This window comes from Fistularia commersonii, chromosome 5 (assembly GCF_037954325.1).
Source record: "Fistularia commersonii isolate RoL2024-O1a breed Wild chromosome 5, RoL_Fcom_v1.0, whole genome shotgun sequence".
Classification (NCBI taxonomy): Eukaryota; Metazoa; Chordata; class Actinopteri; order Syngnathiformes; family Fistulariidae; genus Fistularia; species Fistularia commersonii.
Genome location: NC_141288.1, coordinates 14882736 through 14907626, shown reverse-complemented (window position 1 = coordinate 14907626; position 24891 = coordinate 14882736). Strand labels below are relative to the sequence as shown.

The following is a 24891-nucleotide window of genomic DNA, read 5'->3' as shown; positions in this document are numbered from 1 at the left end:
CAGCAACAACTGAAGTGCTGTGTAGTTACATTTCATCAGTTCATCCTGTCAGAAAACATTGATTTATAATTGTATTTCACATATTACTAATAAGCCGATGACATTTCACTGTTCATGTAAAAAAAAAAAAACATTGATCCGATCAATCCCACCAGGAATCATAACCCAACGCTCCAAATGTCTCAACTGAGCATAGTACTTTTACTCAATTTTTTCTATCTCTGACTCAAAAAATAATTATTGTCACAGTTATCATTTGTGATAAACACAAATGAATTTACTACTACATTGCCTTCACGTGTGGCTAGAAGATAAAATAGATAAAGGTAGTTGCATTCAGCAGCTTCAGTCACTAGCTTAGAGTAAAATCATTTTATCTAATGATGATTTCCACATTTCCATTTCATGAACGAGTCAAAAGTGCTGCATCTTTTTTTTTTATTTTTTTGGGGATATTATGAGTTACAGTCTTGGAAACCCTAACACCCCGTTTTGCACAATGAAATGAATGCATGCAGTTGCGAGGAACCATCTTCTTCCCAGCAACCAATAAGAAATGATCTTCATTGCTATAGTTCATTTTTCCCATTGAATTTATTATTATTAATTACATGTCTTCTTATATATCTGTCTAAACAAAAAAAAAATTCCCTCTTAACAGCTTTAACCAAAATAGTCAATAACATGCAGATTTTCTCAAACTAACAGACAAAAATGTTTTAAATGTAACAGAAAGGTAGATGTTACTGAAGCTTTCCTTCATTCCACAGCAGGGCTATATTTTTATAAGCTGCAATGTGAAAAACAGGCTTTATCCTTAAAAGAGTGTTGAAAACAGAACAGGGGAATAAAGAGCTGCAATGCGCTGCTACTGTGTTTGTGTTTGGTGAGAGCACATCTGTTTAAGTGTTGAGATTTCACGGCATGCAGTGCTTCTGAGTCATTCTGACAACATAGAAACATTTGTTAGCAGGACCAACCACAGTATGAACCTTAACACTTTTTATGCCACTATTTCAATTACAGATGATGGTGATTGAAAACAAAGTTAAATTCTAAGACCACCAGAAATAAGTGCTTCATTAAATTGTCAGTGCCCAAGTCTTCAGTCCTGTCTAACTGTAGATTATTTTCAGATCAGATTTTTCCCTCTGCCTATCTTGAACTGGCACAATTGTTAATCCATTATAAATTCTAGAAATCCCTGATTGATTTATGCGTGAGGTGCCACAAGTCTAGCACAAATAAGCTTTTAAAGAGAATTTAATCCTTTGACTCACTCAACACTGAGTGTGCTTTCCTATTTAAAACAATTTTCTGGCATGACTAAACTGGAGAGCTATTACAAAGAACTGAACTGCACTAGAAGGAATGGAAATGTTCTTTCAGATGCTTATTTCTATAATGAATTTAATAGATAAAATATGTTATATATATAAGATTATATGGATAATATTATGTATATAATATTATATATATGTATACATATTTTTTTGAATTACATCAAATGGGCTTTAATTTTTATGTCTTACATTCCTCTTGTAAGCCAGAGCTTTTTCTATTCATCTCTCTTAACTTGTAAATGAAGTGACATTGAACCGTCATCACAGAAAATGGTCTCCCTTTCCATTTTGTCTCTCATTTATTCCATTCCAGTTAGAGGTCAGACCAATGTTCCCTCTAAGCTGCGCAACTGCACAAATGCTCACTGCTCGCACACTCTCAGCGCACAAGAAAGCCTATCCAGCGCAGTGAGCGCACTGCAAATGAATTAGATATATAACATTGTTTTTCTGTATAATTTTACTGTGAAACTCAGTGAGTGACAGGTGTCCAGCCATCATACGATACGATGCAATTACGCTACCGAGCCAATCATGGCATTGACAGTATTTGCGCACATGCTCTGCCCATACACGCCATATATCAATAATAACAGTGCGTCAGAGTTAAGTGGCACTAATGCTAACCCCTTATGATGGCCAAACGAGCAGTGAATGTGATACGTCCACTCCCCAAACCAAAGTAAAAAAGAAATGCAGTTCTTTTAAGTTAGAATGGCTGTCGGAGTATGTGCAAATAGAAGAACAAGCAATGAAACTGGGTGAGATTTTTTTCTTTTTCAAGTGAGAAAGGTCTGCTCTGCAAAGCATGCAGCAAAGCTAAAGTAGTAAGCGAGTTTTCTGATGGAAAAATATGGACAAAATTGAAGCTATGATCCTGGATGTGATACTGATGTGTGGCCACAGCGCGCACATCTAATGTTGCTCACAGTGGTCCTCAGTGTACTCAGTGAGGTTGTCTGTATGCCCCGACATATGAAAAATTAGAGGGAACATTGAGTCGGACTGATTTTAAAGGTTTTAAGGTGCTTCTTTTGCTCTCTGTGAGAGTCTCTGCTCCTGTGTCATGACAGATACTATTCACTAAGAAAGTAATTTCATTCACATCTTCCTTTTCGTTTTCTTCTAGTCTCCGGTCTTTTGAAATCCTGCTGCCTACACATGGCCAAATGTTAACCTATTTTGCCAGAGTAGTAGCTTATCCGAAACTATACTGAGTCTCTGATAGGTTGCTTTCAAGTAATAGAGCTCAAGTCATTCATATGGTAAAGCTCTTTTCCAGTGTCTACTTCTATGTGCAGAGTTTCCTCCAGATTCTCCTGTTTCCTCCGACAGTCCAAAAACATGCAGCAGTTTAATTGGAAAAAAATGGAAAATTGCCCAGGTGTGCGAATGAGAGAGGGAATGGTTGTCTGTCTGAATATGTGACCCTGAAAAGAGTGGCGATCAGTCCAGGGTGTACCCGCCTCTTGCCTAGTGGCAGCTGGGATTGGCTCCAGCATCCACCACAACGGAGCAGTAAATTGAGATTATATTTGGATACAATGAGAGAAAACAAGCCATTTCTTTACAACTATGAAACACGGGTTGTAGCAGAAGCATACCTCCAGACAAGCTGAGACAAGGTTGGCGAGATCCAGTTTTAATGTTTCTGTTCGAGGATTTGGTCACTTTTGATACCAATGTATACTCACTGGTACTTGAAACAGGTGGAGTTGGCTGTGATAGGGTCCAATGGGTGGAGGGTGACAGGAGGACTGTGGTGGGCAGATAGCAGGAAGCCGATTGCCAGAAGACTCAAACTCAGACACGTACCTGTCACAGATGGCATGCCAATGGCAAATCAAATTGTAATATAAGGGGATTTTTCTACTTGTTATGAACATCTTTGTGCTTGCATCTCACCTATGATGCTGCCCAAGGTGAGTTTGCGGCGCCCCACTTTCTCCACAAGCCAAACTCCAAGTAGGGTGAACAGGAAGTTGGTAAGTGTGGTGAGTCCCGCAAGCCAGATGGCCAGCCTGTCATCCCGCACCCCTGACATCTGCAGAATGGTGGCGCTGTAATACCTGTAGCAACAAAAGCAGAAATCAATGTACTTGACACTGTTCTGATTATACAGAATAATTGTTTTTTTTTTGTTGCTAGAATCAATTTTGAAATTGCACTCAACAACAGGCGGCACACTAGTGAGAGGAATACAGCTGTTTGTGCAGATCAGACTAACAATATCGAGGGTCTTTTTTATTATTTCCGTCAGGATTATGCTCAGAACTGTTCACAAAAGATATCAAATCCTCTGTTAACCAGAGTAAATATGTGGCAACGGCCAATTTCACATTATGGGCAATTGGCCGTTGAATTATTGGGCATTATTAGGTCCAACAACACTTAACTGGGATGCTCCTACCAAATATTAAGAGTGTCTTCTTTTCAGAACCTCCAAAGATTATTAATTACAGTCTTGGTTGTGTTTTGTCTGTCTTGTATAAAGAGATATGCTTTTCAGTACTGTAGGAATGTTTTTGAGTAGGTACCAAGAGTTTAGTGTGAAATCATCGGTGTGTGGGTAAGTATTGCAAACACTGAGAATTCAATGTAATACTCACAGCAACAGCAATAGTGTATCAGATAATGGTGGTTCAGGATCAAGAAATTTCTGATTTAGAGAATTAATTTTTTTATTGCGTTCACCTTGAAAAGCCAACTAAAACCATTCAATCCAATGGTACCTTTATTTGAAAATGTTATAAACATTATGCGATTCAATATACTTTCTATCATTAGAAAGGGATCTCATTTCTAACACAAAGCCGTATGTGTGACAAAAAAAATGTACAATTACACAAAACACTCCCAGCCACTCTTCCAATCATCATCCACCTATCACAGACTCTCCACTTGAACGCACGCCCATACACTCAATAGGTTTGATTATAAATAGCCCCAATGTTCACTTCCAAAAGCTCTTGTCTTTTTCTATCTTCGTACATAATTATACTGGCAGCTTTGGCACCACATTGCTCCTTGCAGGCAGATTACCTCCAATCATCATCAACATGGCTCCAAACCAGCTGGGGTCAACAGCACACACATCCGCATTTAATATCTCTCCCACCTCAATTATGACATCATGGAAGAAATAGAAATTCAGAAAAGCATACAGACACATGCTTGTTAAGGGGCGTATTGAAGGTGTCATGAACGTAATTATACCCCTGAGGGAAAGGAAAAGCGTGAATCTCAGTCAGAGTTGAGCGTGCATGTGCACATAAGGGACGGATTTATCACAAATATAAAGATGATTAATTAAAAAAAGCAGACAAAAAAACATTGTTTGCCTCACTGTGTCTCTAAAAGCAAGTTCAAGTTGGCCCTGCTTTTCATCTTTTTCACAAGCATCATTATCTTTCTCTGTCTTTGTCTCCCTGTTTCTCCTTTTTCCAAAACAAAGATGTTCAATTGAGGCATTTGCATAACATTCCACTCTGGCATGCAGTCAGACAGAACAAAGAAATTAGATGAAATTCACTTATAAAACTTCAGCAAAAGGAGTTATTGTGACAAAAAAAGCTCTGCATTTACTTCTATTCAACACAACTTTCAGGCAACCTCAACATGATGTTCAAGCATCTAATCTCGTTGCCTAAGATTAGAATGTTGTAGGAATTAAGAAAAAGGCTTCACAATTCCTTCTTCAGCATTAGCCACCACACTTGATGTTAAAAAGAGTGCAAGGGGAAGTGGCCCTCTTGACCTCCTGTCACTGATGGCAGCCGGGTATGGATAGTGTGACTGCAGCTGGATCTTTAAAAAAAATGAAAAAGAAAACTACAGCAAAAAAAAAAAACCTGCTGCATCTCCTACCGGGGACTTCTTTGGCTGCGCAACACAGAAACCATGAGGAGACATGGCTAAATTAAAACATTTTGATGACTGTATGCACTGTATGCACTTGAAAGATTTCCGCCAGGACCTGAGAACATGAAATGATCTGTCAACACCAAGAACATTAGATCTATAAAATTAACTTACCACAGAATTTGTTGGAAGAAAAAGTCTCTGGTTATTTTTCTTTGCCCAAAAAAAGTACTTTGCAAAGAAAAACCTCAGACAGTAGCATTTTTACACAGTAAGATAATGTTACAATTTTCGAGCAGAATATTTGTAACTTCTAATGGACAGGTCATTTGCTGGATTATTTTGCACACAATGACTTTTCTCATTAAAAGAGACTTTACAAGCAAAACTATAAAATCTTGGAAATAATAAGATAACTGTGATTTGCCTTAGGGTGAGGATGTTTAACCTACTGGAGAATAAAAATGTCTTAAAGCAAGCACACTGTGGCTGACACTTACGCGCGTGGCCTCTCACCCCATGGGAATATGGGCTGGGGGCGTGGTTAAGGTCAGGGGCATTATGGTCCATGGAAGTTCAGTGTCAGTTTTGTGTTGGTGTTAAAGGCAAACTTAAAGTTTGTGTAGCCACCTTTATGCATTGAACAACCCTACATATGTGTGTCTTAATTTAATAATTGATGACACAGCAGTTATTCAGTCTGTCTAATTATTCTTCATCTTCAAAAAGGCACTGTACATATTTCATGATGTAGAAACAGAGAATGAATCCAACATGCTGTTCACTGGCTGCAACAGTGTTGAGCATTTATTTTATTCTACATTTATAGAGCCCGGGATATTAATGAGACCAGAATTTTATTTCAGTGCGAACAGAACAGACGGCGAGGAGAGGTGACAAAAACCGTTTTGGCTGACAGTGGCTGAGTGCATCTTTAATGAATGGACTTATGTTCAGTATTCGGTTAGCTTTTCAGGTTCCCCCCGGTGATCCCTGCAACGTAAAACTCATCCTAAGTGCATTTGATTAGGTTTGACATTTAACTACCATACTGTTTATATTATGTGAAATTACCATGACAAACCTCAAGCGGACAGCTTACTGCTGTCATACCTGAATGTGGTGCCCGGTTGGAGAGTCACAAATAAAATAGATTTCTCGGGCCAGCTTACATCTGTTCAAGAAAACACATAAAAACGCTTGTGTTAAATGCTCAATAATCAAATTCATATCCATAAATTGCGAGTTGAAGGAAAGGGCTGTTATCAAATACTGACTATTCCATTCAAAGGGCGGTCTTAGTTTAATGAAAGGCTTTCAGCAGAATTGTCAGAGGTAAGCACAGCTTGATTCATTCCCCACCTTTAAGGTCTGTAGTGAACAAAACCGAACCATTCTTGTCTTACTCTGATTTTGTTAACTGCACTCCAATCCAGGAGTTTTTAGACCAATTTTCTTTCATTTAACTATGAAAGAGTTTTATTTTTTCCAGGACACCCTAATGCAACTTCATATTGCAGATGACAATAAGGAAGTATTTTTCTTTCTACAAATATCTCACAATCCAATGATTACTTTGCATGCCAAGTGCATGTTTGTGTTTGCTCTTCCTCATAGGATAATGTGCAGATCCTATTTCTCAGCGCCCACGTTCTCAAATTCTAATAACTTTATTTGTCTCCTGGGGTAATTACGAGAACTTGAAGCATATGTGATATGAAGCATCTGACAGCTTCCTTAACCACTTCAGATAGATATGGGGGTTATGATTATTCACTTTGAGTTTGGCAATTATGATTGTCTGTCCGCTTCAATATGTAATTGTGATCATGAATAGAAAGTTTTTTATTGTGATTTTTTTCTATCACTTCAAGTGAAGGTCTTTATTTTCATGCTAGTGAAAATTAGCATGACGATCGGAAAGCTGTACAGAATTAAGTTCTTCTGACAGTCATAAAATTATGAGGATAAGGCTTTAAAATGTATGCAAAGAATTTTTAAACTGCCAGAGTTTTCTTGTAACATAATATCCGTTTTGGTTTTGACATAGACTGGCTATGATAAATTCTCAGCACCAAATCAAAGCACCAAAGAAGATAAGACAAGAACCAAATACATTATAGAAATAAATCATGAAGGATTCTGTCCAGATACTTCTCTGCTGTTCCTCACTGACAGCTTTGATAACAGATGTTTCATGACTACACACTTTATAGGCTATAGTATAACATAAATGATAATATATAGTGTATAGTTGATTGTATATTGATCCAAGATAAAACAGAAAAAAGGCACAGCGGGACGAAAGGTGCCGCTTCAGCGCCATGGACAGCTCCCCTGACCGATACACTGCACAGTCTGGATTCATGGTTGGGGCTGAAAAACCCGGGTGGATAAAATATTTGTAGCCACTTTTTCTTGGTGGTTGCGTATATACCACATTTTACCCAGAAAATATGTGCTTTGTTTTTACAGAAACAGTAGGTAGTAATTTGATCTGTTCCTAAATCAGAAAATATACAAAATCTGGAAAATATACAGCTTATATATATGTGAGCGCCATTGGATCCAGGAGGAGCAATGAGGTTTCTGTCATGGGCCTGGAATTGTTGACTAGCTCTATAACCTTGGCAAGGTCCTTGAGGGTGCATGGGAGTTTTCCGAATCAGTCTACATGTGTTCTGTGGACCTGGAGAATGCTTTTAACCATGTTCTGCGGGGAACTGCTCCGGGAGTATGGGGTACTGAATGATGTAATATGGGCTGTTTAGTCCTTGTGTGATCGGTGCCAGATCATGGTTCCCATTGCCGGTTGTAAGTTGGACTTGTTTCTGGAGAGGGTTGGAGAGCAGTTCGCACCCACATATCAAGTTAGGGTTTTAAGTTAAGTTAAAATTAAGTTATGGTATTAAGTTGCGGATCCAAGTGTAGGTGTTGCATTTGTCTTGCAACAAGTGGAACAGCAGTCTGTGAAACTTCATCTGAAATACAATGTCTTATTATAAATCCACACAATTCAAATCTGAAACAACTGCCTTTCACACTTGCAGCTCATCTAAACACAAAATCTTAATAAATGAGTTTATGCTTGTAATATATAGTGTAGATGTTGCATTTGTCTTGCCATTTCAAGTGCAACAGCAGCCTGTGAAACTTCATCTGAAATACAATGTCTTATTATTAATCAACACAATTCAAATCTGAAACAACTGTCTTTCACACTTGCAGCTCATCTAAACACAAAATCTTCGCTGATGAGCAGCAAGACTTTTTCTGCTGCCAGTCAGTGCAACAGGCTGGCAGCAGGTGTGTGTTTTCTGTTTAGCCTAACCTTCCTCCATTAGCTGATTGTTTTTTGATGAAAGCTGCCAATCGACTGCACCCTGACTCTCCCTATCAAGCTTCACAGTCATGTCAGAAAAAAACAAAGAGTATTGCTGCCTCAGCCTAAATGACAATTATAATGTAACAAAGCTGTTGCTTCATCACAAAGATCCAACAAAGATTCTGGCAACAGTTGAGCAAAACTAAAATCTTGACCAGACAGTCACTGCAAGAAGCTTTCTTCAAGTGACTACCAGGAAGCTAAACTAACAGATATGCTACAGAGAGATGTTGATTGATGTTCTGAAATTTTCTAAAACTCATTTTGACACCAGCTTACGTGGGACATAACATGAAGATTATTTAAAGCCCTGAGCGTTTACATTTGAAATTTTTTTACTAGTTCAGTTGATGTATCCTACCTTGTAAATTCCTTAGGACAATAAATTAATGTTGAAATAAGCCCATTTGGACATGCATTGACTCCAATTGTCCATCCTTATTGTGAGATTAGAGATAACGCCATTATTGAACAAATAAGATAAGATGTGATTTGAACTTCAGCCCACTTTAAAAATGGAGAGTTGGATCTGCACATCGGATGGCATGCTTTGGTTTAAACCTTTCGTTCAGCACATTAAAAGACAGTGACAAGGCAGATGCCAGTGAGGCAGAAAGACAGATGCAGCCGGAGACAAGGGAAAGGAAACAAGCAATGAAACGCAGGGAGAAGTGAGAGCCTTGGGGAGTTAATGAAAGAAAAGAGTGACAGGTGGTACCCAATATATTCAGGCATGCAAGCACACACACACACACACACACACATACGTACTCACAGATTTTTCATCTTGTATTGATTGTCACCATCTCGTCAGGAAGTCAATTATACTTATCATCAACTAAAAGTGGAATTAATGACATCTGTTTTTAAGTGAGTGTTTTCACAGTTACTAAACAAGGACAGGTCTTTAATATTGTTACTTGTTCAGTTGTTGGAAATCATATATGCCTGAGGATATTATAGGAATATTGATTGGTAATCAGTAAATATGTATCTCTCAAGAACATTTTCTTTCTTTGGTCCCACCAGGATTTTAAGCACATATGAGAAGTGGTGCAAGGACTCATTGCCAGAATTTCATGACATGGTACATAGAAGTCTTTATAGGGCTCTGAACATTTTGGCTCAAGGTGCAATCTGTGTTTAAGGCCAATAACTCGATTACACTACCTGTGAGTGATGTTGTTACCATGAAAAATAGGTGATTGTGGATAAATTCTCTGTTCCAGTCACAACGGGAAAGGAGCTTGGACTGCTTAGACTCATTTTATCTCCTGCTTGTTCTCTGTAGAAACAATCATCACTTAAGGGGTATATAATGAAGTGTCATTTGGATAGAAAAATATATCTGACAATGTAACCATGAGCAGGAACTTCAAATTAATACTTTGAATTTTAAAATGCTAATTTTGTTCCGATTATCCAAATTTGAGTTATTTACTTTTATAATCAGTTTTAATAATCATTTTCTTTCAACTTTGTACTTTATCTACAGGAGTTCTCAGTCATCCAAATCATGGTTTTCATTGACAAATCTCGAGTGTCACCTCACAGGTTCCTGACAAACTGATTTGTTGGATTTATTTTATACCTTAAATTTCAGGATAATGCATGTATGCGTTAATGGGGTGGTGGTGAGGGATTGGGTATGAATGAAGGAGTGCTCATATGTGTTAATGAAACACCACAAGGAGAGGTGTGAGAGGAAAAGCAGAAAGTAGGGAACTGGGAGAGCTGGAGATGGAAGAATTGTACAAGAAAAATGAGAAGAAGGGATAAGGGTGTTCAAACACAAACAACAGGATGGAGAAGATGAGATTTTGGGGAAGAAAGAAAGAGAGAAACCCAAGGGGAGAATCTCTTGGGTACTGGCCTATTTTAACACATGAACTATGTTCTCTCCCTCGCTACTCCTCCCCGCTCACTCACACATACACACGTACACACACACACACATACACACACACATATTTGCTGCACATGGTTAGAATTGTGCAGCAGCAAACAAAACATTAGCAAAATGTCAAACCAAATTAGTCAAGAATTTAAATTGAATGGCTCCTCCTCCAATAGTTGGGAGGCTCAAAATAAGTTATCAGGATATAATTCAACAGTGAAAAAGAAACAACGATTCAGGTTAAATTTGCTGTTACTGGACCTGCAGTCCAACAGGGAGGGTTCTACTGTGATGTCTGCTGCTGTCACACTCCTGTGAAGCTGTTGTACTACTATAGAAACTACTATAGTAGTTCTATACTACTATAGAAACAGCAAAAAGATGAACCTGTTCTGATGACTCAGTCACCAAAGTTATAGAGTGAAAACACACTGAGAAAAAAAATGAAGGATACAACCTTCTTCCTGTTAACATGAACATCAAAATCAATTTAAAGCACTTATTTTAATCTTCAAATTGTTGTGAACTACACCAAACACCATTACTAAACAGGGCTTGGTCGCCAACAGCTTTGTAAGAAAATAGCAATAACAAACAAAAGTCAATGACACAGACTTTGTAAAGAATGATTAATATCTGAAGAGAACTATGTATAGAATATTTAGTGTATGTAATTGTATTACTGAACCTCAATATCAAATACCTAAAGACATATTTGCTTAAGCTCAGAGGCTTACTGACTTGTCAAATTCTTCTGCGGCTCTCTGTATGTCTTATTTGATGTTCTTTTAAAACGGACCACAATTTGTATCTATAACAATTACATTCAATAATACTACACCCTGCAGATCCTAAAAAAACAAACTGGGGGCAGCTCTGTGTCTGGGAATCAAACCTTAGTTGGATTAACTAGCTTCAAGGTGTAAATATATACCTTGTAAATATGACAAGGGAATTTCTGCAAAACACAGGGTTCCTCTCTGTGAACCTAATCAGACATATACAGTTTATGGCAAAAAAAATGGAGTGTGGTTTTCTGCATATAGTGTGGCTGTAGTGTTAACATCACTTTTTTTCTGTGCTTGGCTGAAGTGGCAGAGAATGATATGAAGACATGCTTAGCAAAAACGTGGAAATGTCTGCGTGGGTGAACATGTAGTTACTAAGAGGCTCTGTTTAGCAGTTCTCCTTTTCCTCCTTCTTTTTCTCCTTTTGACTTTTCCCTTCAGGGGTCGCCATAGCAAATCAACCTTCTCCATTTAACGCTATTCTCTGTATCCTCCTCTCTCACACCAACTACCTTCTTATCCTCTCTCACTACGTCCATAAATGTTCCCTTTGGTATTCCTCGAGACCTCTTGCATGGCAGCTCCAATTCCAGGATCCGTCTACCAATATATTCACTATCCCACCTCTATACATGACCGAACCATCTCAGTCTGACTTCTCTGACCTTCTCTCCAAAACATCTTAACATGTGCTGGTCCTCTGATAGACTCATTTCTGATCCTATCTATCCTCGTCACTCCCAAAGAGAACCTCAGCATCTTCATCTTTGCTACTTCTAGCTCTGTCTCCTATCTTTTCATCATTGTTACCGTTTTTAGGCCATACAGCATCGCTGGTCTCATCACTGTCTTGTACATCTTTCCTTTCAGTCTGGCTGATAATCTTCTATCGCATAGTACCCCTGACACTTTTCTCCACTCATTCCAACCAGCTTGAAACTGTTTCTTTAACTCTTTTCCAAGCTCTCCGTTGCTCTGTACTGTTTACCCGAAGTATCTAAAGTCCTCCAAAGTCTTGATCTCCACTCCCTGTAGCCTCACCATTCCACCTGCGTTCCTCTCATTCACACACATATAATCTGTCTTGCTGCAACTAACCTTCATTCCTCTCCTTTCCAGAGCATACCTCCACCTCTCTAGATTGTCCTCAACTGCTCCCTGCTCTCACCACAGATCACAGTGTCAAATCCAAACATCATGGTCCATGGAGAGTCCTGTCTAACCTCATCTGTCAGTCTGTCCATCACAACTGTAAACAAGAAGGGGCACAAAGCTGATCCCTGATTGCGTCATGTTTACCACTCAGAACTCGACACTTTTACTGCATTATTTTCTCACAAAACTGCAGTTTCCTGCTGCACACATTATACCATTCACTATGATGGATAAACTTGCTCAACAAACCACATCTACTGTTGCTGTTCATTTATATAATGAGTTGTTTGTGCTGAAGAGAAGGTGTGTATGCAGTGTGGTTATGTGTTTTTGATTAAATGGAAAATTGAAATATTTCTCATTAAAAATGAGGCTATGGCTACATGGGAGACAGCAGAGGAGGCTGGCATGATTAAGCTGCTTATGAACAATGGAAAGCAGAGAAACAGACACATACAGACACAACTTCCAATTCTGGAATTGCTCTTGTGTGCACAAAATCACATTCAGTCAAGTACCAGCTCACAACAGTTCCATATAAAAATGGTGCTTTGTGACATTTTCAACATGGCATTTGTCTGTGGGACCATCTGTGAGGACCAACTGGTCTGTGTCAACAGCAAAAATGCTAACAAAAGTGTGCATGAGCATGTGCACGCACGCGCGCACACACACACACACACACACACACACACACACACACACAAACACACACACACACAGCTGCAAGCATGCATGCACGCCCACACACACCTGTGCACATACACATCCATGTCTCATATCAATTGACAATTGGATATGATCAGCATCTCCAAAACTAATAAAAATGCCTTTAGGGATAAGATTAGGAGTTGTTATTGCTCACTCACAAATCATACTCTCTGTAATTGAGACATACCTCCTTTTAGTTCATGGAAAAATGCCATTTTTCAGATCAACAAATTTAAAGATGATTAATCGACTGATGGTAAGCTCTGGCATAAATTATATATATGTATATATATGTGTATATATTATGTCCTCCCTCCAAAAGTCTTGCATCTACGTACCTACAAAAAAATACAAAACACCTAAAATACAAACAATTGAGCATACGTTTAAATAGCATGCTATTCCAACGAGCCATCAAGTTAAGTGCTGCAGACAAATAAAGGCTCAAAACCAGAGCCATATACAAGGCCCCATCACAAGGTAACGCCCATGATGAGATTGTTTGTGATCCCACTGCTTGTCAAAGTAACAACATGTGTGTCCAATAGTCCTATTTCAGGCAAGTATATTGTGCTTATTACATTGGCAACTAACTTGTTTTAAGTGAGTAGAATAGTATGTGCGAGCAGTAAATAAGATTGTATTGTAAATGCTACAATGTATCTTGATGAGATACAAGTTAAATAAATGTATTTTAAATTAAATCTATTGAGATTGTTTTTAACAAATAGCAAAAGCATAGGCTGTGCATTTTTTGCTGAAGATGCTCTGATGTTCTTTATTATACAGCTACTCTCCCAGTTTTTCTTCTTAAGACTTTCTTGCCCCCACCTTTACTGTCATTTACTTTGACCCTCCAAAATGCAACCCTACCTCCACCCCATCAAGGACACCGTCACTCATCCCCTGCCCTCTTACCATTTCTCTCTCCTTTGCGATAATGGTAGACCCTTCTCTGTGTCTTTCTTACATTTACCAAGCTGTAATGCCAACATTGTCAGCTACCACATCCTGACAAGACACAAACACACACACACACACACACGCGTGCGCGCGCGCACACACACACACACGGGTGCGCGCGCACACACACACACACACACACACACACACACACACACACACACACACACACACACACGCACCCACACACACACATGCAGACCTTTACATGTTAGATTATGCTGCTAATTGAATTAAAATGATCCAATGGCCGACAGGAAGATGGGAAGAGGATATCTAATTTGACCCAGTGCTGTATGACATTGTTCCACATTTAGGATAGAATTGCACAGAGCAGAGGAAGAAATACAGATAAGGAAGAGTTTAGGAAGATGATCCAGAATTACCAGATCTACACTGCTGCAGAATTAGGCAATATTGCAAAAAATGAACATCATGATGCAAGAAAGCACTTTTTGTATGTATGTATCCAAATATCTGATGAGATAAAAGACAAATATTTTTTCATTGATTCATTTTCACTTTTGTACAAGTGTTAACTAAATTGTTATGTACATTTGTTTATACATTACTTATTCAAGATAATGATTTTAAAGGCAATGAATAAATAATATACCCATGACGTTTTCATTTTATTTTAAATTGAAGAGAAAATGTTGAAAATGTTTAGAAAAGAAATCAATTTTTTTTTTTTTAGTTCCTAATGGATGTTGATAAATAATTACTTTAACACACACAGGCAGACATGTTTTCCATGAAATAACTTTACAGTTCATCAGGACAGGTTTGATGTGTTAGTTCATTTTTTTCTGCTGTGAAAAAAATACCTGTACCCACTTCCTCAGCCTCATACTTAATGTTCACAGCAACTGCTTTCAGCTAGAAGCTAAATCCCACCTCTCACAACCAGGCAGTTTTGAATTTTTTTGATATCATGTGGTTTATGATGACATTTCTTTTATTGCAGGTATATAGCACCACTTTGGCCTGTGCTAGCTGATTGAGTAACAACTATGATTAGGATTTTCCTCTCTTTCAGTGGATGTGTGTGGGATTGTGTTTTAAATTTTTTTTCAGACATTTTTAAAAGGTGAATCTCATCTGGACATGCAAATATACAACATAAAATGACAGTCACACATACTAATATCATTTAGTTTAGACATTTTCCACAGCCTTGGCTTTTATTTATTTGATTAAAAGGTATAATTATAAAACAGTAATGTGATCACTGGGACAATTAATACCTTTGAATATACATTGCTCCTATATTTGTTGTACAATAGTGTAAGGCCAACAGTGATCTCTTTCTCTTATGTGTAAAATACCATTAACATGATCCCATAAGCAACCAGAAAGTTATCAAGGCCCAAGATTATACTCATTATTACATCTCCAATTAAAATGGGCTGTTAATAGTGTTAATTTAGGTACCGAACAGTTCATTGCATGCATGCCCAGTGGACCAGTACAAAAAGGCATTGCTATGAGAGTTCTGGCAATCAAGTAAAATTTCAAAATGAGGTTGCTAGTTGTTTGGTACATAAAATTACAAAAACATCATCAGACCTTGCTTCCCAAAGGCCAAGATGACATTAGATGTCTTTCATCGTTCATATCAACAGTTTATTACCAAAAGATTTTTTTATTACTCTCATGGCAATCTGAGGAAATTATACATTTCTTTCTCTTTAAGACACAAAAGTTATCCAACAATGAAAAACTACAACCAGAAGGAGACTGAAAAAAGGTGTCAAGAGTTCTCCTTAGACTCTTGATTTCATTTTTTGACTTCGGAGTTTATTATTATTGCCTGCTCTCGTTGTTCTTCACAGGTTATTATTCTACTGTGTTGTTACCTTCTCCCTTTGTCTGGCTTACTTTACTTCCTGCTTCATTTTACACTAATGAATAATCAGTCCTCATCTTCACATCCTGCCCCGGGTGTTTCTAGTCATCGCCCAGCCTGCTTTGGAGCCCCTTGCTGTGATTGGTTTACCATGTGTATCAGTCTTTGGATATTATGTTTGGTTCTTTAGACCATGCTTGCCTCTTACACATGCAACATTTTTGTTATATTCTGCATGGTAAATGACCCTTTATTCACCAATTAATAGTCTAACAGACATCTTAATAACAACAGTTGAATTGCTTGTCTTTTTGGAATAATTCACCTAAATCTAGCAGTCAATTATTGAATCCCCTCCATGCTGACAGAAAGTCATTTCTTAAATTTACAAAAGCATTTGCAGGAAAGTACAGAATATTCCTTGCAAACAACAGAAGTAACAAGTAACAGCAGAAGTGACAAAAGAAACTGTGTGGTTGTTAAATTCTTTCATTATCACAGCAATGTGGTTTTTGTTATGACTGTCAAAAATATCAATTTAATCTGTCCAGTTTAGTAATATTGTATATCTAAAATGGTCTTTTGTAATTCTGCATTCCTTTTAATATTTTTATCTAAAAAAAAAAGAACAATATCAAGGTTTACTTAATAATAAATAAATATATATACAAGCAGAAAAAAAATACATTAATTTACATAATTAGCAATTAATAATAAAACAATTTGGCTGACAATTAAACAAATGTGCGTTCCTGTATTTTGACTTCTTGCCGAGCTGTTCCCTGAATACCGAGTGACCTTTTGATTTACATCTCTACAGTGAACAAGTCCTAACTCCACCTTTTGGCCTCTCTTGTCACAATTTTCTCTCTCTGTCAGCCTGCCAACCCCCTTTAACCTCCTCTTTTCTTCTGTGCACCTGAGCCACCCAATTAAACAACAAGACTGAACAGATCAGGATCTTTCAAACTCCAAAGAAGTGCTGAACTGGTGCCCCAGACTAAAATTAGCCAAGGTAAAAAATATTTGGCTGTTGAATATTTGTTTCCTTTTAGTAGTAACAACAGAGAAACAGCATCTGGTACTAGTCTTTTTGAGATCTCAATGATATTTCAATGCAATTTTTGTTTAAAGGAAATGAAATTAATAGTCAAACATAATTTGCTGATTCAATCCCGTCTTTCACTATCAAAGATGAATCACTAAAACCTTATGTCATGAGTTATGAAGCTGTGTTTTTAATCTACACATTTGTAAGATACACACAGCACTCATAGCACTGAGACATGATGGTCAAAGTTATGAATGACCTTTTATTTCTGATCTCTGTTCCTGTTCTTTTAGATCTTAGTGCTGCATTTGATACTGTTAATCAACACATTTTTTTTGAAACAGACTTGAATATTTTGTTAAGATTAGAGTAACTACACTGGATTGGATTTCAGGTACTGGGGTCAACAGTCCAGAGCAACAGAAAGTGTGGAAAAGAGGTGAAGAAATGGGTCCCAGCAGGTTTGAATGGATGGAGAAAAGGGTGAGGGGTACTATGTGATAGAAGACTATCAGCCAGAATGAAAGGAAAGGTGTACAAGTCAGTGGTGAGACCAGCAATGCTGTATGGCCTCGAAACTGTTAAAATGACGAAATGGCAGGAGGCAGAACTAGAGGTTGCAGAGATGAAGATGTTGAGGTTCTCTTTGAGAGTGACCAGGATGGATAGGATCAGAAATGAGTCTATCAGAGGAACAGCACATGTTAAGATGTTTTGGAGAGAAGGTCACAGAAGCCAGGCTGAGATGGTTGGGTCATGTACAAAGGAGGGATAGTGAATATGTTGGTAGAACGATGCTGGAATTGGAGCTGCCATGCAAGAGGTCTCAAGGAAGACCAAAGAGAAGATTTATGGACGTAGTGAGAGAGGATATGAAGGTTGTTGGTGTGAGAGAGGAGGATACAGAGAATAGGGTTAGATGGAGAAAGTTGATTCGCTGTGGTGACCCCTGAAGGGAAAAGCCGAAAGAAGACGACACTGGATTGGATCAACTACTATATGAGGGATCTCAATTTGTACTTGTAAACAAGATGTTATCTGCATGCACCATACTAAACAACAGTGTACTTCAAGGTTCTGTGCTTGGACCAATACTTTTTAAGCTATATAAGCTTCCTTTAGGTAATATCATAAGGGGAAGAATGGGTTAAATTTTCACTGCTATGCAGATGACACCCAGCCTTACCTATCATCATTTGAGTCTTCTTTCACACATGATATATTGGAAAAATAAGTCATATTCTGTCTCAAAAAGATGCAGATAAAACAAAATTCATTATTTTCTCACTTCCAAACTGGATTATTGTAATCCACTGTTGTCAAGCTGTTCTAATAAGTCATTTAAGACTCCAGCTCATTCAGAATTCTGCTGCACGTGTCCTAAAACGAACTAGTTTGAAGGATCCTAATCTCCAGAGTTGACTTCTCTGAAACGGCCCCCATAGAGTGGAATTTCAAATCCTTCTCCCTGCCTATGAAGCCCTATATGACAAGGCGGTATTATATCAAAAAGAACTCTTAGAACCCTATCAACCAGTCAGATTATTGCACTCCCAGGACCAAGGGCTAACCGTGCTCCCTTGAGTCACTAAAAAGCAGATTGGGAGTCGAGCATTCCATTACAAAGCTTCTCTTTAGTAGAGCCTTCTTCCGGTTTGGTTGCATTACGTAATCTGTAACAGAGTAAGATATTATTATTGTATAATTTTAGCTATGACCAATACAACTGTCAGCACTAGTGGTATTAGAAAATTTGCACCCGTCTCCTGAATAATTTTTGGCCACTTAGCAAAACAAAAATGTAGTGAAAAAAAAAAGCTATGATAATATATTATATGTAAACCTGACTGCAGCATTGCACATTTTTCACATTCTGCTTGGCCTGAAAGGTCTAATGACAGTAAAGTAATTTGCTCTAAACATTTGTCAGTACATATCATGAAGTTTGCAAAAATCTTGAGGCATTTAAAACCAATTATCAACAACAACTACAAAACCACGTTTCACAATTGATAACAGAAAGTGACAGGAATCAGGTTTAATTCACTGTTTTAGCTTATCGGCTGACACTTCATTGAATTCTATGCTTACTTCTTAGTACAAGGAGAGTGAACTTTAAGTTCACATGAGGAAAGACATCAAGGGAGACAATGTATTAATAAGGACTTGAATATGAATCCTTTGTGCACAAGAACAACTCAAAATGAAAAAAATCCGAACTCATCAACCATCAATATTCTCCTGTCAAATCCCCAGACCAATTTGGATGAGCAGAGCGACGTTCTGTCCTTTTTTTGTCCTTCCTTTTTCTTTTTTGTTCTCCCTTTTCCTTTTTCCACCCTTCAGCAAACTCCTCTCATTGCCCCTCTTTTTCACCTCAGCAGTAGTCTGCTGGTTTAATCAGAAAAAACAGCTGGGGACAGAAATACTTGTTTCTGGCTGATTTAACGGCTCTGCAGAAATCCTTTTTATTTCACCTGCTAATAGCACAAGCCCGACGGCCTTGCATGGAAACAATAAGCCATGTGGAGACAGACAGGACACAGAAAAGAAGAACACAAGATGAGTGATAGCAAAAAAACAGAAACCAACAACTTAAGGTAAACTCTGTTTCTAACTTTGTCAAAAATTAACACCACTGAATGCTGCTCCTCCAGCCAAGATCAATGCATTCTACTGACTTTAGCTTCATCGAAGACCTGTTAGAAATGGAGTTCTCTATTGCAATTAATACTGTGTTAATAGTAAGGATGTAACTTCACTCAAACATCAAATAACATGAATAACCTGAAGGTAAAACTAGATTATGATAACCAAATTAAAGGATTTTAAGATAACGTCTTTTAATAATTTCACAAGGAAACTTCTGATATTGTGACAACTGAAAAGGTTGATAAATCAAATTTATGTAAATAGTTTTTAACATTACTGAGCTCTTTAGTGCTGTTTTTGAATCAGTAATCACAAATGTGCAAATGAAAGTCAATCACAATTCAATCTGCACACTGGAGACACATTTTAATGCCAGTGCAATCTTAACATCTCGATGACAAATCATTACTTAGGGTAAATGGGTCACTGCTGACAAAGATAAACTAGCAGGCAGGCCTCTTTGGAAAGGCTGGAAATCAGTCACACTGACTGGCAGATCGAAAAGTCAAAGACAGAAAGGGGAGCTGTGACGAATAGTGTCTTCTTTGCTTGGAGCAGGATATGGATTACTGCATAGTGGGGTAGGTTGGAAATCGGTAAACAGAAAGTACAGGTCAGACGGAAACAAGTATCAAGGTATTTTACTCACTTACACACACACACACACACACACACACACACACACACACACACACACACACACACACACACACAGTCAGCCACACACAGGTGCACAAATATGGGCAACCAAGTCACAGTATCTTGTATTTAAAATCATACATCCATTTAAATTAAAGCACTATTTGATTCCAGTGGTTGCGTAGTAACAGCACATTCAAGGATTGTTTATAGAGAATGTCATACAGTTCATCTAAGATGGGAACTGAGAGGGACAGATGAGGTGATAAGAAGAATAAAAGAGAAAAGCTGCTCTGTCCATGCACAGGGGACTAGATGTTATGAAAGAGGAGCGGGATCTTTTGTGGCTTAATGATGTGGCACTAAACCAAATACATCTGTCTCCATCTCTTCTCTGTCACACAGGAAGGCTAGTGTCAAAGATTTAGGGTTGTACATCATCGTTTGATTAACTAATGAAATTAATAAAAACATTCTCAAACATCGCCAACAAGTACAAACTTCATCTCAGTATGTTAAAGTTAATGAGTGAGAAAGTCTCCCAGATAAAATTTCATTTTTCTGATATCACTGATTACTCACCATCAAGTTGGGTGGTGGACCTTTTTCACTGGGGCCTTTTTGACAGGAAAGTGTACAACACAGGTGTAATGAACAGCAAATGAATGTAATAAAACCTATGATTTTTCCTCCTTTTCAATGTCAAAAAGCCCCTTCCCACCCCCGGAGGAGTCTATTGGTTTAGTATCACATTTTTTTGTTTGTTACACTTCGAGTGAATGTGTAAACAAGTGATGTATGCACATTTCTCTGTGATCTGAAGGAAAATGGTACCAAAAACATTTGCACAAACTCATCAGCAAACACAGACAGAAGAAGCAGTCAAAGAGGATTTGAATTTAGGCTTCACAAATGTTTCATGAGGAGAAGTGGGTATTCATTGGGCCTGTTTGGACAAACACTTTTTTGCAGCGACACATCTTTAAATTTAACGGTAATGTGCTCATGATGTTCCTAAATGGAGTGATTATAGCAAAAACAGCTCTGTGTATGAAGTGCTGTAATAGAAGTACCAATTTCACACTCATAGGTGGGTTGACAGATAAGTGTCAGTCACTTAATAAATATTTGTATGCTTTTCAGTGGGCTTTCAAAAGAATATTGTGTCCCATTCTATGCTGTTTGGCCAAAGTAGTCATAATTATGTATGAATTCAAATCATGTGTTTCTTGTTGAGGGACTGAACATATTGTGGACTGTGGGTTGAAGTAAAAAGGGCACTGCAGACACAACTGTTCTGCTTAGAGAGGCAGTATATAATGGTCAGTTTCTCTTATTTAAATGGTCTCCACTCATATTCTGCTTTCGTCACCTTGTGGTTTTTAAAAGCACTTTACACTGCACTACATTCATGCATTTACACACACATTCACACAACGATGGAAGCAAAACTACAGTGCAGGATCTAAGCAGACAACTAATCTAATCTTACAATCTAAGCAGGAACAACTGAGGATTCAGTGTCTTGCCCATTAAGACTTTGGACAGCATGGGCTGTAGATCAAACCAACAATCTCCTGAATGGAGAGACACCCATTCTTCCCACTGAGCAACAGTTGCCCCCTGTTTAAACTAAGTTGACAGCAGCAGGGTTTCACACAAAGGTTTATGATAGACCTGCTGAACTCATGCTGTTTATACTGGAAACAGCACTATCTTTGATGGTCACCTGAGCTGAAAGTACGTTCCACTCACATGACAGTGTTGATGCCAGAAAGCTGCTGAAACATTTGAAGGCCACAGCCCACCAGGAGGGCTCGACGCGTAGGGGGGTAGGTTAGCATCCGCCAGATCACCAGGCCATCTGTAGAAATAAACAGAAGCACCCAAGAAATATATCTAAATTTCTGCATGATGTGAATACAAATTGCATTGGACAGACTTTTACATAATGTCAAGTCTGTCCTCCATAAGCAGTCTAAATTAGTGTAAAGTCTAGATTATCTTAAAATCAGGATATTCACATTACTAACATGTGTTTTTTAGCATTGTATTTTTTACACACTGGTTAATATGTCGATTAGGACACTGCAGAATACAGACAGGAAGATGGCATCATATACCTTGTGTCAGATACGCATTGGATGCAATAACTGAGAAAAATGCGTAGAAATGTGACAATGATTTGTGGAATAAGACACTTCCAGGAGAGTTTTCAATTTACGTCTTATTATGATTTGATTATGATGAGCAGAATAGACAAAGCTTCTTTCAGTTCCATTGTATTCTAGAGCAGACCAAACTTGGCATATCGCTCAAGAAACAGGAAAGTATGCTTCCAAGATACTATAATCAAAGTTGGTCAAAATATAAACAGTCAGTCAATATATCAGTCAGTCAGTAGACCAGATAATTTTCATAAATAATTGTTTAATGGGATCTTACTGCATTTCAATATATTTGAAGCACAATAAAAGAGTTTTACCTGCATGTTCAATAGAACATGGTAGATCAGTTTGAACTCTTACTGGGAAGCATCTCTTGGTACTTTTTGCTCTGTTTTTGAATCAGATTTAAACAGTCCAGATCAGAAAAAAATACTCTTTAAGCTCTGCTTTGAATCTAGTTTTCCAAATGAATTTCCCATAATTTTGTTGTATCCCCCTTCAAATTAGACCCATTTTCTATCCAATTTAAATTCCATATCAGTAGAATTTAGGGTTCCAAATTGCAAACATACTGACTTGTTGTTTCTGTTGATTTATTCATTTCCAGAGGCTACTGTGAATGTGGCTGCTATGACACAAAGTGCTGTCCATGGTTCTGAAACTACCATGAGACATGCGTAAAACCACAGAGGAAACCAAATAGCTAGAATGCACAACCCTTAGTTAGCAGGAAGGTGAATGTCTCAGGCTGCTGCCCCCTTGCTGTTTGTTTGAAGTTAACTTCTGACAAGCATGAGGGTCTGAGACAACAGATTCAAAATACAGACTTTTACCTCTTGGACATGTAAGGATATAGAATAGTTGTTGAAAATACGAAAATACTTTGGATTTCTGGATTTCATTTAAAACCATGTACATATTATAAAATTCAGAGACTGTGTTTCAACTGTTAATTTAAATCTAGCGATCCATTTAAAATCATTATGAAGAGTTGCTCCATTCTAGTTTAAATTTTCTAAAAATATCCAGAGTCACTGTGATCTGACCTTTTACTTTTCATGTTATTTTTTTTTATTGAAAACTCATTTATTACTTGCTATAAAAAGGGATACATATCAGTTTATTCAGTAGGCCTTGATGCCTTTGTTCATCTTGCATTATTGGAGCAAAAGTGTGAAATATCAGCATGACACAGTTGCTCCCTTTTCCCCTTTCAGATGGTAGAGATCTCAGTTTTGGATGAAACAAATATTTAATGGGGGCTGTGGCCTGGAGATCTCCCACTTGGCTTCGCTGCTGAGACAGACTGATCTTCAACACACAGAGACAGGCGAGTCCTCTGGGAATAGTAGTTTTAATAAGATGAGAGCGCGAGTAGACAGGCATGAAGCTGCCAGATAAAGAGAGAGGCTTGTTTGTCTGATGTCTATGCGATAGACATCATATAAACAGCCTGTTCCCATACACAAAAATGCCCCAACACAATCCACATGTAACTAATGTTGCCACACACAGTCAGTGGCTACAGCTCCGGAGACACAAGTGCATACAAACATATTGGAATACGTGAGCCTGCACATATATTATGTGGGAGCAGCTGCCTGTGGGAGGACCAGTGGACATTCCAGACAAGAAGGGAGGAACAGGAAAGAAAAGTGGAAGCCCCGACTCACGATATCTGTGCAAACTTTCCTTTTAATGGCAGCATGTCAGATTTCTTGGAAGGACATCATCATCTCTAATGCTATCCAATTCAAAATTGCTGAAAGAAGCTTTTAGACACTTAACTATTTGTCTAGAAATTGGCCCAAGAAGCAATTTGGTTTCCTTTTAACTATATAGGAGGAATTATTCAGAACTCACAGAGAGGTTGTTGGAAGTGAAACATTATGATTCGTTGTTTTAATTTAACTTTCATCCAAATTCAATAGATTTTTCATTTATGAAATGCAAATGACCAGAATCTGTATTTATATCCTCACAAAACTTATAGTTGCAAAATCTTTCAAAATGTTTTATCACTGATGTGGTTATTAAAAAATAGAACACACAAACAAACGTAAATTCGATTCTCAGGGGCCAACTTCTTTGGCTTACCAGACCATGATAATTCATGTCATAATCATAAAAAACATAGCTTTTTAACATAGCTTGTTTTTAAGTCAGTTTTCACAGCAGTTACTCATTCTTCCTTCATATTAATTGGTGCATATCTTAGGATCACCGGCATGCTATCATGAGCTAATGGTCTCATATATTTCAAAATATATAATTAGTTCAAACTTTGTTAAGTATGTTTGTGACGCCAGCAGTTCTCAGGACAGGGCTATATCTAGATCATAAGTCAATAAAAGTTATTTAGTTTATTCTCAGCTACCGGTTTAAAATATAAGCTGTTTTAAATCTGTGAGGCTGCATTTCTGTCTGAT

General features: G+C 37.9%; 1 protein-coding gene across 1 annotated transcript in view; it reads right to left on the bottom strand.

Moving 5' to 3' along the window:
- Window positions 1-24891, bottom strand: part of LOC147234174 (proton myo-inositol cotransporter-like) — a 62061-nt gene that overhangs the window by 8018 nt on the left and 29152 nt on the right. The window contains exons 4-6 of the mRNA XM_086146970.1: window positions 22050-22158; window positions 3249-3412; window positions 3038-3158 (exon numbers count right to left, since the gene is read on the bottom strand). Coding sequence (XP_086003096.1) covers window positions 3038-3158; window positions 3249-3412; window positions 22050-22158 — 394 coding nt within the window. The remainder of the gene's footprint in view (window positions 1-3037; window positions 3159-3248; window positions 3413-22049; window positions 22159-24891) is intronic.